The sequence below is a fragment of the Podarcis gaigeae genome (genome assembly GCF_964106915.1).
Source record: "Podarcis gaigeae genome assembly, chromosome: 11".
Classification (NCBI taxonomy): domain Eukaryota; kingdom Metazoa; phylum Chordata; class Lepidosauria; order Squamata; family Lacertidae; genus Podarcis; species Podarcis gaigeae.
The window spans coordinates 34,583,073-34,599,235 of NC_139687.1; the positions used below are offsets into that span (position 1 = coordinate 34,583,073).

At 42.4% G+C, this 16,163-nt stretch overlaps 1 protein-coding gene across 1 annotated transcript in view; it reads left to right on the forward strand.

The window, feature by feature from the left end:
- The first annotated feature begins 3,590 nt into the window (after nt 1-3,590).
- Nucleotides 3,591-16,163, forward strand: part of MAP1B (microtubule associated protein 1B) — a 68,256-nt gene continuing 55,683 nt past the window's right edge. Inside the window, exons 1-2 of the mRNA XM_083703077.1 lie at nt 3,591-4,117; nt 12,618-12,719. Coding sequence (XP_083559203.1) covers nt 3,940-4,117; nt 12,618-12,719 — 280 coding nt within the window. The 5' untranslated portion in view covers nt 3,591-3,939. The remainder of the gene's footprint in view (nt 4,118-12,617; nt 12,720-16,163) is intronic.

The window sequence follows — 16,163 nt, forward strand, 5'->3', positions numbered from 1 at the left end:
CAGGGGTCCCTTTACCTTTACCTAAAAGGAAGTACTTACTCACGCAGCACAAAGCCAAACTATGGAACTCATTCCCCAAGGAAGCAGCGATGGCTACTAACTTGGATGGTTTTTAAAGAGGATTCAAGGCAAATTCATGGAGGAAAGAGCTATCAATGGCTATGTTTTACCAGACTTGGAGATTGCAATGCTTCTGAATGCTAGTTGCTGGACACCATAGGAGGGGAGAGTGTTCTTTTGCTCATGTTCTGCTACCTGGTTTCCCACAGGTATCTGGTTGGCTACTGCGAGAACACGCTGCCGGATTGAATGGACCAGTGGCCTGGTCCAGCGGGCTATTATTGTGTTCTCATGCCCACCTCTGATAGCTAGGCAGCACCAGCAATGGAAATAACAATATGCATCATGGTATACATTAAAAAAATGGCAGCCCTGTGGTCTGGTTGCACATCAACTTAGTAACATTTGGAAGCTTTAAATGTAAGGTAGACTGTGATTATATTGTTACTTCGGTGCTTGTGCTGCACATTGTATCTCTAGCTGTTGTACAAAATCAATTAAACGGCATAAAAGTGCAACAAACTAACAAACCTCACTGTGAACCTTAAACACCCAAATATAAGCATAAAACTCAAATACAAAAAAAGATCAACACAATCAGTGGCGTAGCGTGGGGGGTGCAGGGGGGGCCAGCCGCACCGGGCACAACATCTGGGGGTTAGGGGGCGCAAATCCACAGGTTAGGGGGCGCGAATTACTTGCCTTGCCCCGGGTGCTGACAACCCACGCTACGCCACTGAACACAATGAAATGCAATACAAATGATAAAAACAGCTAGAAATCACTGGAGCTAAAAATGTATCGCAGGAACTAAAATATTTTTAAAGGTCTGGCAAACATATAAGGTTGCACTTGTAGACACAGCATTGCAGAGCAATCAGAGACCACATTACCAGAGATAAATTTTATAATGACTAGTCTCTCTTCATTTATTTCTCACCAGAAAAACCTAGACCACCTTCTATCCACCTTTTTTTTTAAAAAAAGAGGTATGTTATCCTGAAGTTTATCTCAATACTCCAGATTTTATTTATTTAAATATGTCACTGACTGTCTCCAAGGTTTAAAGAAGGTTGTCAATGACAAGTCCGCTGTTGTAATCAATACTATATGTTTGGCATTTATATTGTATAATGAGAAAGCATGGTTCACCCATGTATTTTCCCCTTCTAATGTGATATTGGACAAGTTTGATTATTTTATATTGGTTTGTTTGTTCTAATGTCCTGTTTATCATTGCATTGTGCAATAAACTTACATTTTTAATGCATTAGAATATTTACATTCCATAGCAAGGCAGTTTACAGCATAAAATCAATACAGTACAAAAGTAAACAAATCACACAAATACTACAGATATCTGATATCTCTAATAGAGCCAGTGCTAAAAAATCAAAGCTTGAGAATGTTGTCATGAATAGGTATGTTTTAACCAGCTGGTTGAACACCATTACCATAAGGGCTTACATATATCTAGGGAAAGGCTATTGCACAGTATTTCCCATCTCTGATGGGTGCAGTATGACTAACAGAGCTTCCTCTGATGATCTCAGTGAATAGTCTGGATTGTAAAGAAGAAGGTAATCACTCAGATTGACTGGACCTTAGCAGCAGAATCTTATACTTGACTTGGTAGCAAATAGGCAGCCAGTGAAACACCTCTAGTACACAAATGCTATAAATGTGCAGTAGGATGTACCACTGAGCATCCTGACCACTGCGTTTTGCACTAACAGCAGTTTCTGAACCAACCTTAAGAGGAGCCTCACACAGAGTTCACTGCAGCAATCCAGTCTAGAGGTTACTAATGTATGGGTCAAGCTGTCTCTGTCCAGGAAAGGGCATGGCCGGCATACCAGCTGAAACTCATAGAAGGAGATATAGGTAAAAGTTAATTGTTCATTTATTTACTATATTTGTATGATGTTCCATACCATGAAGCTATCTCGAAGCCTTACAAAAAAATTGTAAAAACAATTGAAATATATAATAAAATAAAACTATTTTCTTAAAAAGGGAGGGATGAAATTTGCATAAATTCAGCAAAGCAGAACTTGCTGCCGATCCGCTCATTAGAAACATATTTTAAACAGAGAGGCTCAGAATATCTCAGTTATTTAATAGGCTTGGGGAAACACCTGGTGCCCAAAAGATGTTGCCATGCAAACCTACTTGTAGAGGCTATTCTGTAACCAGGGTGCCACTACTGAAAAGTCCCTCTCCCGGTTGGTTAAATGAAGAAGCACCTCTTTTTGTCTAAACCAGAGGTTTCCAAACTGGGGTTCATGGACCACAAGTGGCTATTCAGGATGTTTTGTGGGAAACCTGCACCATTTCAATTCTATAGTATGCTACGGAATTCAAATTGCAATACAATAGAATTAAATATTTAAAAATAAAAGAAACAATAAATATAAGTATCTGAAGGTATCTGAAGAAGTGTACACGCAAACGAAAGCTCATACCAGTAACAAACTTAGTTGGTCTCTAAGGTGCTACTGGAAGGATTTTTTAAAATAAATATACAATGAATGACCATACACCATTTGGCACAGACAGGTGTGAAAACCATTAAGTGTTCCATCAAGACCCTCTGCAATTTTCCAGTGGCCTGTGGCAAGGGTGAGTTTGGGAATATTTCGCCAGTCAGCTTTGTTGAATGATGCCTGTTGAATGATGCTCTAGCGCAGGGGTAGGCAACCTAAGGCCTGGGGGGCAGGTGTGGCCTAATCGCCTTCTCAATCCGGCCCACGAACGGTCTGGGAATCTGCGTGCTTTTACATGAGAAGAATGTGCCCTTTTATTTAAAATGCATCTCTGGGTTATTTGTGGGGCCTGCCTGGTGTTTTTACATGAGTAGAATGTGTGCTTTTATTTAAAATGCATCTCTGGGTTATTTGTGGGGCATAGGAATTCATTCATTCCCCCCCCCAAAAAAAATATAGTCCGGCCCACCACATGGTCTGAGGGACACTGGACCAGCCCACGACTGAAAAACTTTGCTGACCCCTGATCTAGCATCATCAAAGAGGGAGAAGAACACACACCTCTAGCCACTTTCTCCACTGTGCAAATGTAACGTCCCTGGGTTACAAAGGAAAACCAAAACAGCCTGCCACCTGGTACATCCAACACCACGTGCCTGACTTTAGGCACCCTCTTCCCCGACCTATTCTCTTCGGGGTCCGCTAAGGAGAAAAGGCTCTCCTGCTGGCTTGGCCTTCCCTTCCCCTGGCTGCGGGGCGTGTTGGTCTCCATCGCCTCCGCGCGCGCTCCAAGCCTCCTTGGACACTTCGGAGCAAAGAAATGCACCGGCTCGGGTCGAAAGTGACGGGCAGGTTCACCTTGGGACCCTGGAGCCCGAGGGCTGGGCCCACCAAGGCCGGGCCTCCTTTGCCCCCCGGTCTACTCGCCCGGGCATTGTTCGCCCACCTCGTCCTTTCTGCTTCCGGAGGCAGCGATGGGAATGATTTGCTGCAGATGACATCAGCTGCCTGGGCTGGATGCTGGCGAAGCAGCAGCAACAGCAGCAAGCGAGGAAGGCAGCGCGCGTGGCTGTGCCGGGTCCCCTCCTCCTCCTCCTCCGACGCCTCCCTCCCTCCTCCTTCTCCTCGCCAGGTCCCAGCCCCGCACTGTCTCGGTATAAAAGCGCCGCCGCCTCCCCGCCCTCCCTCACTCGCCCGGCTGCCTGGAGCGCGGTGGTGCCTCTGGAGCGCGCGGTTTTGTGGCTGTTTTTTTCCCGCCCCTCGCGCGAGGGAAGGAGGGAGCGAGGCGCCTCTTTGGAACTAAAAGCCTTTTCGTCCCGCCGCCTCTCCTCTCTCGTCGCCGCTGCCTGAGGGGAGAAAAGGCGAGGAGGAGGAGGAGAGGGGCTTTGCCAGGATGGCGACGGTGGTGCTGGAAGCGGAGACGGAGCCGTCTTGTAGCCTCCCCAACGCGGTGCCCCCCTCGCCCAGCCTGTCGCACCGCTTTCTCGACAGCAAATTCTACCTCCTGGTCGTTATAGGCGAGCTGGTCACCGAGGAGCATCTGAGGAGAGCCATAGGCAATATCGAGCGAGGTAAGGCGGCGCCGCCAGGCAGCCCTCCTCCCACCCTCCCTCGCTCCCCTCAGGAGCCAGGCGAAGAGATACATCAGCTGCCGCCCTCCGTCTCTCTCTCCAGGGGCGGCCAGTCGGGTGGGGTGGGGAGGCTGGAGAGGCGACCTACAGGTTGCGTGGCGCGAAAAGTCCCGGCTCCCGCAGCGAGAGGGGTTTCTGCGCCATCGCAGCCCCTGACTGTGCAGCTAACCTTGGCGCAGCCGCCTCCCCGTCGGAGCTGCTGCTCATTGTGGTCCGAGGTTGAAATCGGTGCGGGGTTTCACTGGGCTGACTGCATGGTCCAGCCAGAGAGAGGGTCGAGAAAGGGAAAATGGATGCAACCACTCCCTCTCCTCTCCCCCACCCCTGTGCGTGTGTGTGTGTGTGGTGGGAGGGGGCCAGGAGGCTCCTCCGTCTAGAACTGCGGCTCTAGAGTTGGCAGCGATCTCCATCAGCCTCGGTTTCCTACCCAGCCTCTTCTGACTCCGTTTCAGACTCTTCTTGGAGCTCCATTGCGCATGGAATGAAAGAAGCTGCAGCTGGAATCGCGGAAGGGTGTGTTTTCTCCACTGGCTGGCTGCAGTTCTTGGGTGGAGGTGGAGCGCGCGGGGGGGGGGGGTGGCGAGATGGAAGAAATGGCTCCCTTATAATTAATGGCTTTGTTTTTAACCATAGCTGACTTTGACAGCAAACCAACAAAACAACAGCCCTGAAACACAGTCAGAGAAAAGTTGATTCCCCACCACCACCGCCTTCTCTGTCGTGGTTGGGGAAGCTTGTACAACATATGCACTCATCAAACAAGAGTCTCTAAATCGGCTCCTGTATTGCAAAGCATGTAAGAAGGAGGCATTGCAGGGATCCAGTGGAGATTTCTTTCTTGGGCAGGTGGGTGGGTATCCAAGGTTGTGTGAATCCCTCTCTGTCTCACTTCATAGCGGTGCCTTGAGATGCTCATGGCTCTTGAGAATCCTGCAGCAGCAACAGAGTAGGGGGGAGACAGGCTTTTTGACCCCCCCCTCCAAAGATCTGCAATTCTGGCTTTTTGCATTTAGCTGCGCCAATTGGCACAAGGAAGGTGGGAAGGGGATATCACCCCCTCCTCCCATCCTCTGAAAGCAGTTGATCTTGAGTTTGCGCCACTTTTTCCTTCTGTGAGTCATTCCGCCTTCTCGCTCCCAGCATTGTCATTAGACACCCTCCCCAACTAGCTGGGCAGAGCAGAGGTCGTTCAGGTCTTTTGCAGAGCCAGCAACAGTCCCTCCTTTGCTTTCTCTTTCTCGCCTCTTGGTGCTGCTGCTGGGGAGTCTGCCCAGAGATACCGGCTTGTGGGCGTGGTGCAGTCCGCAGTGCGGTCCCTATGGCAGCCCATAGCGGACAAAGGGCGTTTACACAGTCAAGGAGAAAAAGAAAAATGCATTAAATAAGCATCGGAAAGTAGACAGATTTTGCTGCCTGCAAATCAAAGCAAAAAAGATTTGGAGATCTCTTGTGCTGCAAAAGGTGCAGCTCCTGACAAGAGATGCTGCTGCATCTTCCTTTGTTTCTAACTTTAAGCCATAAGTATTCTGGGGTTTGTTTCAGGAACCTTAGAACAAAACTGAGACTTCAGAAAGATTTTCCCCCAAGAAAAACAACGGTAACAATAAAGGACAGAAGCTCTGGTTATAAAATATTGAGCACTTTTTCTGTTAAATCTTGTCATTTCCCAGCTCCAGACATTGCCCAGCTATAGAACTGTATTGTTAACTTTTATTTTATAAAAGTCACATTGGAATACTGGCCGAAACAAGTGGATTTCTTATAGATGATCTTAAATATAATGCTCTGCATTGTGTCATTCTGGGGGATGCAGTTGTGCACTGCAAATGGGATAAATGATACACAAGTGTTAAAAGGCAGTATTCATAGGTTTCATACAAGTCCTTAGTAATATTAAGTTTTCGAGCAAATGCATTTCTTTTTTTAGTGGGTTTTGGCTTTATCTGGGAGAAAACAAGGGATTTCAGGAATCTGCCATTTTCAAAGAACCCTTAGGCAGTGCCTTGATTACATTCTTGCTATATAGGTGTGGTTCAGCAGATGGAGGGGCTCCAGTTGGTTCCTATTGTTGCTTCACTCCCTACAAGTGGTTCGAATCCATAATTTCTTTGTGCATCTTTTCTCAAATCCACATTGTAGTGAAGATGGGACTGCCTGCATTGGTGGCTATTTTTATAAATTGACCTGTTTTATCTGACACTTGCTCAGAATGAAAGTCTTTGTTTTAGACTGCTCTGGTTATTTTCTTTTTAGCTTTATCTGAAGTTTTAGCTTAAGCCTGAACTAGCTGTTACTTACTTAAAGTTATTAATAATTGATATAGTAAATGGATGTGTGTTGCGCTCTCAAGGCATCTGACGCCAACTTGCTCACATTCCCCCAGAAGAAATAAGTTCTGTTCCTGCACCATTCCCCCCCCCCCACTTGCTTTATTGTTTGGTTGTAGCTCCTTAGAAACAATGCATTTAAAAGATGGATTAGAAATTGAGAGCAATACATGCTATTTTTAGAAATCCAGGGTCTCTCTTATTAATGATTTTATGCTGAACCTGGTTTGGGGAAGAATGCAGATTTTTCTTTTTCTGTGGAGCTTGATTATATAGTTAATGAGTGGACATATTAAGTTCTCACTTGAAGTCTGCATTCTCAACAAGGGCCTCAGTATTTCACGTAACTTACCTGTGCTCTCGATTTTGTGTCTTGGGCACCACCCTTGAAGATGCTGGATTAATGAGATTAATGAGACTCACTGCAGAGAAATCTGAGAAGACTTAATGTACTGATGACTTATTAAAGGTTTATCCTTAATGATCTGGAGGATGAAGATTTGGTTTTTGTTCTAAATATTGTCAAGAGGGACTTTGTCCAGCATCATTTAATAATCTCCATAAGCTATTTGTTTTAATTCACTGGCTACCCTTTTTCAGTACTTAAAAGACTGATTCAAGGATCTGTATGAAACTCAAGATTTGTGGGTGTGCCCTGGTTGCTAATGAAGGACGGTCTGCTGTAAGGCCTTCTACTCTTCTCACAGAAGAAAACAAGTTGATCTCAATTGGAATTCCATTGGTCACTCACATTAATAACAGCAGACTATCTAGATATATTTTTCCAGATTTCCCCTGTATTAGTGAATTTTGTGTTGTGTTTCTGACATGTTTCTGTCAGAACTGCTGAATCATGGAGCTGTATTGACGATGGCCGGCAATGGATTGTTAATAAGTTACGACGTTTTATTTTCAAGACATAATCCTGGCTTTGATCCACACAATTCCCAGTTTGCTTCAACAATACTGCATGATATGCAGCTACAGATGATATATGACTGGAGTTTATTTTTAAACAGCAGAAGGCAAATCACTCAATTTGGCTACCTAATGCTTTCTGCTGTGATAGCCCATCTCCAAGTGGTCTGATCATGAATGATCAATGCAAGTATGACCCCCACAATATATACACAGACCTCAATTCAATCTTAACCACATGACAAATGATACTGAATGTTGGTCACAATGAAATGCTTGTGATATCTGGAAACCATGAAATATGAACACTGTTTTATTATGTTGCATTAAACAAATTCTGAATATACTCTATGGAAGAACAGTAAAAATCTGCAAGGAAATGAAGGTCAGATTTAAAACAGACATCATATCTGTATCTCTACACTAAGCAACTGGGTCAAAACATCTTCTCTTTGATATTTCCCTGTACTGGATTGAACAAAGAACTGTCACAAAGTAATACTATTTCTTTTTGTTACTTTTGAATCTCTAGCTGTATACAATGACACTGAGAATAAATGTCATTGAAAACTATCTGCTTGGTGAATTTTTTCATCCTCTTGTTGACTTTGAGGGGGGCTATATGCATAATCCATGTAGGATTGCAGCTTTATTCTAACCTTCAAGTGTAAGGCACAGTTTAAAAGGTAAAGGTACCCCTGACCGTAAGGTCCAGTCACGGACGACTCTGGGGTTGCTCATCTCGCTTTACTGGCCAAGGGAGCCGATGTACAGCTTCCGGGTCATGTGGCCAACATGACTAAGCCGCTTCTGGCAAAACCAGAGCAGCGCACGGAAACGCCGTTTACCTTCCTGATGGAGCAGTACCTATTGATCTACTTGCACTTTGACATACTTTTGAACTGCTAGGTTGGCAGGAGCAGGGACCGAGCAACAGGAGCTCACCCCGTCATGGGGATTCAAACCGCCGACCTTCTGAGCAGCAAGCCCTAGACTCTGTGGTTTAGACCACAGTGCCACCCGTGTCCCCTAAGGCACAGTTTACACATGGCATATTCATCACCCACTAAGTATGGAAGAAATAGGTGATATGCATGTGTGATACAGGCCACAGATGAGTAAGCTCAGGTTTGTTGGTCTCTGGGAGGGAGAGTATGATTATTGCTTTCAGTGCAAGAAATCCTAGGCTCTGTTCCTGGACATATCCATACAACCAGAAGAAGTGGGCACCACACCTTTTAGGGATGTTTTCTTTCTTTAGGAGAAGGATTGTAGTTTGGTGGTACAGCAGATGTTTTGTGAACAAATGTCCTATGTCCAATCTGTAGTATCTCTAGTTGAAATTGGATAAGTGAGCACGCAGACAGTTCTGGGTTAGAAGGACAAATTGTTTGGCCTAGTATTATCTATATTCCTATTGCAGGCGCAACCTTCTTTTCTCCTTATACTTTTCAGTGGAGACAGTTTTGCATTTGGTTGAGGAAGATGTTATGAGTCAGTTCAAAGTGTGAATCTGCCTTTCCCCCCTTTTGGACTCTGACACTAGTGGTCATTACTGAATTTTGGAAGTTTCCACAAAGAACAGGGATGAAGGTCCATTCTAATTTAAATGATGTAGGCTTTTCAGCAGAAATTGAATTCAGAAACTCCAATGCCCTAAATGGTTGGGAACATGATTTAGCTTATATGACTGACACATTTAGTAAACATATCTAACAAAAATACAGCAGATTAATTTTTCATCCTATATAAATCTCATAAGTTTTTGCAACAGCCAGATAGTGACTCATCAGGGATTATCAGCAAATTTCATTAAGTATTTCTTTCCATCTAAAACACATCTGTAAGTATTTCAGTATGCCTCAAAGTTTGTTTAACCATTGTATGTAACACTTATGGAGAGTTCTAGAGCACATATATGCACTTAAAATATATATATGCATTTATATCTAGCATTTTTAATCTGTCTGACAAGCTGATTGTTTTAAAACTAGATAAGGACTGTGTGAAAATTGTCTAAGACATCCCCTCCTTTCTTTGCCAAGATCATTTGCAACAGAAGGATCAAGCAACTGTGAATGTCATTGGTGGTACAGAATCACCATTGGAGTGACTCTATTTTACTGCACATAAAATAACCACTACTCCCAAAAAATGGTATTAAGAGGAAAACTAGACTTTCTTTTTTTTCCTAGTGAGATTTTGTTGCTATTGCAAGCATTTTGAATTTAAATGCTAGAATTTAAAACTGCTCTCACATAACTTTTAAAAGCTTTATATGATTAGCTAGGTCCCTTGAAATGATGTCTCCTTAGCCACATCACGGTACATTTCTTTAATATAAACAATGATAAAATCTCAACGTTGGGACAGAAGTAAAGTTCCAACTAGCAGTATTCACCCATTCTAATATTACTGTGCTGTAAAGCTCACCTATTTTTAGAAAACCATTCCATGGTTTCAAGCTCCATATATTAAATGAGGGATGATAAACTTGTGGTCCTCCAGATGCTGTTGAACCCAAACTCCCACCAACCCATCTGGCATAGCCAGTGGTTGTGTTTTATGGGAGTTGTACTCCAACAATATCTGTAGGTTCACAGGATCCCCATTCCCATATTAAATGCTTCTTATGCACATGTTTACACAAGTGTATAAGCACAGTCTTCTAGACTCCACTTCTTCTTTTTAACATCAGACAAACAATTTAACCATTCAGAGTTTCTTTAACTTTCTTCTATACTTTGGTTTTGTTTTGACTTCCTCCATCAGAAAACAGGCAAGTGACCTTTTGAAATATGACATAGCAACTAGTTTGGACTTGCTTTTCAAAACATCTCTGCTTATTCTGCCATGTAGAACTACTGCTTGCAGGCCTTTTTAAATATATAGTCACGATCCTAAAACTGTCTTGGATTATTATGTGCATTTAACATTTAGTATTTGTGTCTTGTAGAGCCCTGTATCATAGGGAAGCCTTTCCCAAGCAAACAGTAAAATTCTGATCTTTTTATTTTTTAAAGTGCACTTCGGTTTAAAAGTTTTAGTGCAGCACATTAATCTGGGGGTGAGTGAACATCTACATCAGGAATAAGAGGGAAATAAATATCTAAATTGGGATCTACTGCCCCTTTGGATCCTGCCGCCTCACCTCATAGGTGGATTTAGGTGAGCACGACCTGTTTGGTCATACTGGGTGTGTTGCCATAGGGGCACCACAACTGTTATGTAGAATGGAAGGTGAGAGGCAGTGGGGGGCACCAAATTTTGGTATTGCACAGGGTGCCGCTGAAATTTGAAACCCCAAGGTCTGCAACTGCTCACCTGAGCTCCTGGATGGGCTGGTCCTGATGGTATGTAGAGGAGAGACTGAAGTCCTAACAAAGGGAAAAGTGAGCGATTTCTTCAGTAGAAAAAAGAGGGCCTCATACATACAGGCCTCAAACAAAGACTAGCATCCACTGTTGTGATTGCCTGCATAGAAAAAGTTGTGAGGCTTTGGGCTTGTCACAAGTTGCCACAGTGTCTGGATCTGAGATGGAAATGTAGGCATGAGGGCTAAAGCCAGAAAACATGGATGGAAGTACCAGATCAGAGTCAGGGAAGAGAGTTTTAGTCGCACACAGGATGGAAGTCAAATTCACCTTGCTTCACTTCATCAAATATGGAGTGAAGCAAGATGAAGCAGTGCAGGTTGAGGCAAAGCAAATGCAATGGATGGAAAAGCAGGTATGCTACTCAATGGAATGATTTAAGACTGCCCTATTATTATTATTATTATTATTATTATTATTATTATTATTTTATACCCCACCCATCTGGCTTGGTTGCCCCAGCCACTCTGGGTGGCTTCCAACAGAATATTAAAATACAATAATCTATTAAACATTAAAAGCTTCCCTAAACAAGACTGCCAAACCAGCCTAGAAGGAGCTGTCATGCTGTGGCTCCAGTTGACAGTGTTCAGGCTACTACTTACAGCCCTATGGTGCCTGGTCTTGTGTATCTGTCTGTCTGACAGTGCTGGTGCAGGAGATAGGCTGGTTGCCAGAGGGGGCCCATTCAAAACACTCCCTGTCCACCAACCCCAGGCACTTTTGCTTGGGAATCAAACAGCTAGCCAGCTGAAGGCCCTCTTCCAAGCACAAACTATGTAACCCAACAATCCCATTTATTACGGAAAGCCCAGAACAAAAGGGTAGATTGGCACACGGGTGTGCTTGCTATTACTGCTACTATTTATAGCACTATGGTGCATGCTTTTCTTTGTAACTGCAGTGTGGTTAACGAGTTTGACAAGGTTGCTGTTGTGGAAAGAAATGAAAAATAAAGTTCCTTCTTGTGACATGAATTTGGATTTTGAGTCATACGGGTAATAAATGAAAGTGTGAAAGACACCAACTAAATGTGGCCTATTCAAAAATTAGTTGCCACCTTTTGAGTTTTAGCCACACTTTCATATATGGCTAAAGACTAATAAATGAATTTCACTCTTCTATTGTCTTCATACATAAAGAAGTGGGCAATGTAATTCAAGTTAGTGATTGTGAGGAAAGAAATGTGGTCTCAGATGACACAAGATACCCTAAATCCAATGTACGCTTTCAAAGTAAATCAGAGTAACAGATTTGTCCATTGTAGTTTATCTGCAATCAGTATTTTTCAATGAGGGAAGTTTTGTATTTTGTACGTTGCATGTTATTTAAGCTGCATAAGCAAAGTTTCAGGTTCATAAGCAAAACTAATTTACTGAATTTACTGAAAATAAAAAGTTGCAAAAAAAGTTACTAGGAAGAAGTTACAAGAATTTTATGCATGCAGAATGAGTAAACAACAACAACAACCATTCCAAATTAACTATGTTGTAAATAGGTTTGAAAATATTCTCAGTTGTCACCCCATAATCCTGCTACATAATAACCAAACTAGTAACAGGTCTTAAAGTTGTGTTTACAAGGCCTTGAGCAGAAATTCATTCAACAACTACTGTACTGTATTCAGAAGAACTAGAAAATGTTTAGCATGGTGATGGATGGAGTCCTGGAAAATGAGAGCAGATAATTTATTTTTAATCACCATGTGGCTTTTAAGAGCATAGAGTATTCAGATAGGGCACAGATTTTATTAAAAGAAAATTCAGAAATACACAATCTGTTTGTATCCAATAATTACATGTATTTTATCTTGGTTTTTAGGGATCCGGTCATGGGACACAAACCTTATTGAATGCAACTTGGATCAAGAACTTAAGCTTTTTGTGTCTCGCCATTCGGCTCGATTCTCTCCAGATGTGCGGGGTAGGTTTTATTTTTCTGTCTTTACCCATAAACAGCAAAAAAGAATGTAAAATACTTACTGGCATAATGGAGAATGATTTCGGTTTAATTCATTAAACTATTATTTCCCCCCTATGGCAAAACAAGCCTTTTGGATAATGTGTGTTCATGTATATAGAATTATTTGTGGCTCTTCTGTTAAAAATAACACCACACAGTGGATATAAACATGGGATCACAGCCATAGTCTGTAATTCAAACATGCTTGCAAGGAAGTAAGTCTCATTGAACTCAGGGGGATTTAATTCCCTGGAAATATTCCTAGTTGGGCAAAAAGCCTTGTAAACAGCTATGCTGTGTATCCTATTTTGCACACGGGCTCTGTTTCTGGACAAACATTTTTGCAGAGTTCTACATTTCCCTCATATACTCCCTTTTGTGCAATAAAATAATAGCGCAAAGAAAGCCCCACTGAATTGAATGGTGCTTACTCTCAGGTAACTGGGGTTAACACTTCCACCTAAACTGTAACTCTGCATATCAGTTACATTTAAAATAATTGGGCAGAGTGCTTAAGTGGTTATAGATTGACATGGAAATTTGAATAAGCAAATAGTACTTAATGGCCACCCAAGGCAATACCATTTTTTTGCTGCTGCATCATCATGTTAGGCTTGTGGTCTCCTAGATCCTTTACACATGTACTACTGGCAAGCCAGGTGTCTTCCATCTTATATTTGTGCAGCTGGTTCTTCCTGCCCAAGTGTAGAACCTTACATTTGTCCCTATTGAAATTCATTTTGTTAGTTAGGACCCTGATATAAATATAAATTAAACGCATTCTGGGTTGGCTCTTCTGCAAGCATGTGTGTTCACATGCCTTTCCTGACCCAGTTCTCTTCACAAGACTCCTGTAAGGAGGGAAAGTGTTGTGTTAAGTGGCTAACACCTGCCTGGGGTGTCTGTATGATCAAGTTTATAAATAAAATACTAGCAAGTCTTCATTCACACTCAGGATGAAATTTAGTAATTCTTAAGTCTACCCATGGAGCTTAGTGAACCTGCCCATAAGCTGAAGTGACCTTCTGAAAGGTCCTGTCAAAACCTTTAGGAATCTCACTCCCTTGTTGGAAAGTGTTGGGATGTTTATCAAGCTGAACTTGCTTGTTTTGGTCTAGTCCAGGCATGGCCAAACTTGGCCCTCCAGATGTTTTGGGACTACAACCCCCATCATCCCTAGCTAACAAGGACCAGTGGTCAGGGATGATGGGAATTGTAGTTCCAAAACATCTGGAGGGCCAAGTTTGGCCATGCCTGGACTCTAGTCCCACTTAGTTAGGGGTAGAGCAACCATATCCCCTGATACACATTGTTGAAAAGGAATTATTGGGGTGCTGGCTTCATTGCTGCAGTTGTCCCTGCTGCACCTGCTTAAAGTGTGGTGATGCTACTGCTGACAGCATCAATCCCTGCAGCAGCTGTCATAAGACCTCAAAAGCAGATATTTTAGGGCAGGGTGGTGGTGTGCTGTGGTGTTGGCTCTGTTTGATTCAAAAGTGGTCCATACCTGAGGAGGAGATGAATCCAGGCCTCTGTGCTAGTCTGTAGCTGGCAGGGCAAAAAACAAAGCTTGATCCTATCAATGGAGGAGCCTGCTGCTCCATTCTACCCCAGCCTTGGATTAGGACTGTTCTCCTAGTCACAAGGAATTAGCCCCAGTGTACACATGCAGCAGAATTAGGCAGTAGAAATGGGCTGCATTGCTCCAGGCAGGGGTCTTCCCTTTCAAAATAATCTTCAGATTTATTTTAGATATACTTCCTGCTGTGTAGACTTTATACTTGCAGGGGATTTCTTTAATGTAAGAAAGCAGTGTGAGTCTGTTCCTCAAGTCTGAAGAGGTAGAGTCAATTCTGTCATCTTAGTCTGTTGTATGCATTCTTAGAGGCGATCTGTTCAGGTAAGGATCAATACAGAGTACTTTGGTGGGAGGAAAAACAGCCTCTCCGTAACTGTAGAACTTGAACAAAAACTTATTGTCTTACAAAAAACGAGTAGCAATATAGGCAACCTTATAATGAGCTACTTCAAGGATCCTGTAGAATGCTGGGACTGGCTATCACCAATGACATTCTGATTATTCTTTTCTGTCTTGCACTGCATAGTATTTTGGACTGGCCTGGATCACACTGCTGTTTTCTTTTGCTGTAATTTCATTCATTTTCTTGCAGCATTGCATCAGATTTTGTAGCAGAAACTATAACTGGCGATTGCATTTCTCTCCCCCCCCCCCCAAATCAGAAAAAAATGGCTCTGGGCTATTTTGGGCTTCTACAAAACAATGAAACAAATATGTAGGTGTAGTCTTCTAAATGGCTGTGTTCCACAAGTTCAAAAGTATGTTTACAGTATTGTACACTATGCAGATAGTGCTGAGTTTATGAGCCAATTTCATATTTGTTTGAAGATACATCCTTTTTAATGTTTTTATTCCTAAAGTATTTAACATAAAATCTGATTTCATAATACTCTAATGTAAATGTTTTAAACACTGATGCAGCTTAACTACTTGTGGCACTATTGCAATGCTGTTCTAATCCTGACTTGATGATGTTTTGTGAATCTGCATTCCTCTTTGCATATTCTCTGCACACTTCTTGCCACCCTCGGCTCCTTTGTAAATTCAACTCAGTAATGATTTTTTTTTAATCCATCCTAAGGATATATATGGTGACAACGCCAAATTTAAGATTAGGTTTTAAGAAACACCACATGGTTGATTCAAAGCTGTGTGCCTTTCTGCGCAGTGGGAAGCTAATGTACAAAGGGTTTGTCTCCTTTCAGATTCCATGCTAGTTGTATAGCGCATATACTATAGTAGAATTGGGAAGTACCTTCAGATGTGGAGCTCAGTGTATACTTCTAAGGATCCAGGTGTGTGCATTGAAGCCACCGGATTGGATGTGAAATTGGAGAAATCACTGCAGCAAATGTCTCACTTTGATCAAAGGCTGTTAAGTCTCTTAACATGGCCAGTGTGTTTGATAGCTTCATTCAAGAACTAAAATAATGCAAATCCTCCTTTTCAAATGAATAAAGCAGGATTATATTATCTTTTGAATGGAAAGATTTGGTGTACTCTAGGAAATATTTTCCAGGAACAATATTTTTGGTCTAGACTTGTACGCTTAATCTGTCATTGTGTCGGATTACAGTTTAATTGCATGTGACTAATTCATCACCACCTTTATGGCATGCAGTTGTGGATATGTTTCATGAACTGCAGTATTTGAACAAAATGCTGGAAAGCAATGTTTCAGGCGTGGAAAGCAATCTGTCTTAAACCTGAAACCCCTAAGAATTATTTTTTTTTTAAAAAAAGGTTCATTTTCAAGACACTAAAAATTACCATTATAGGATGCATCTGTGTTTATCCTAGCTGCATAGTTAGAAATGCAATCTGCC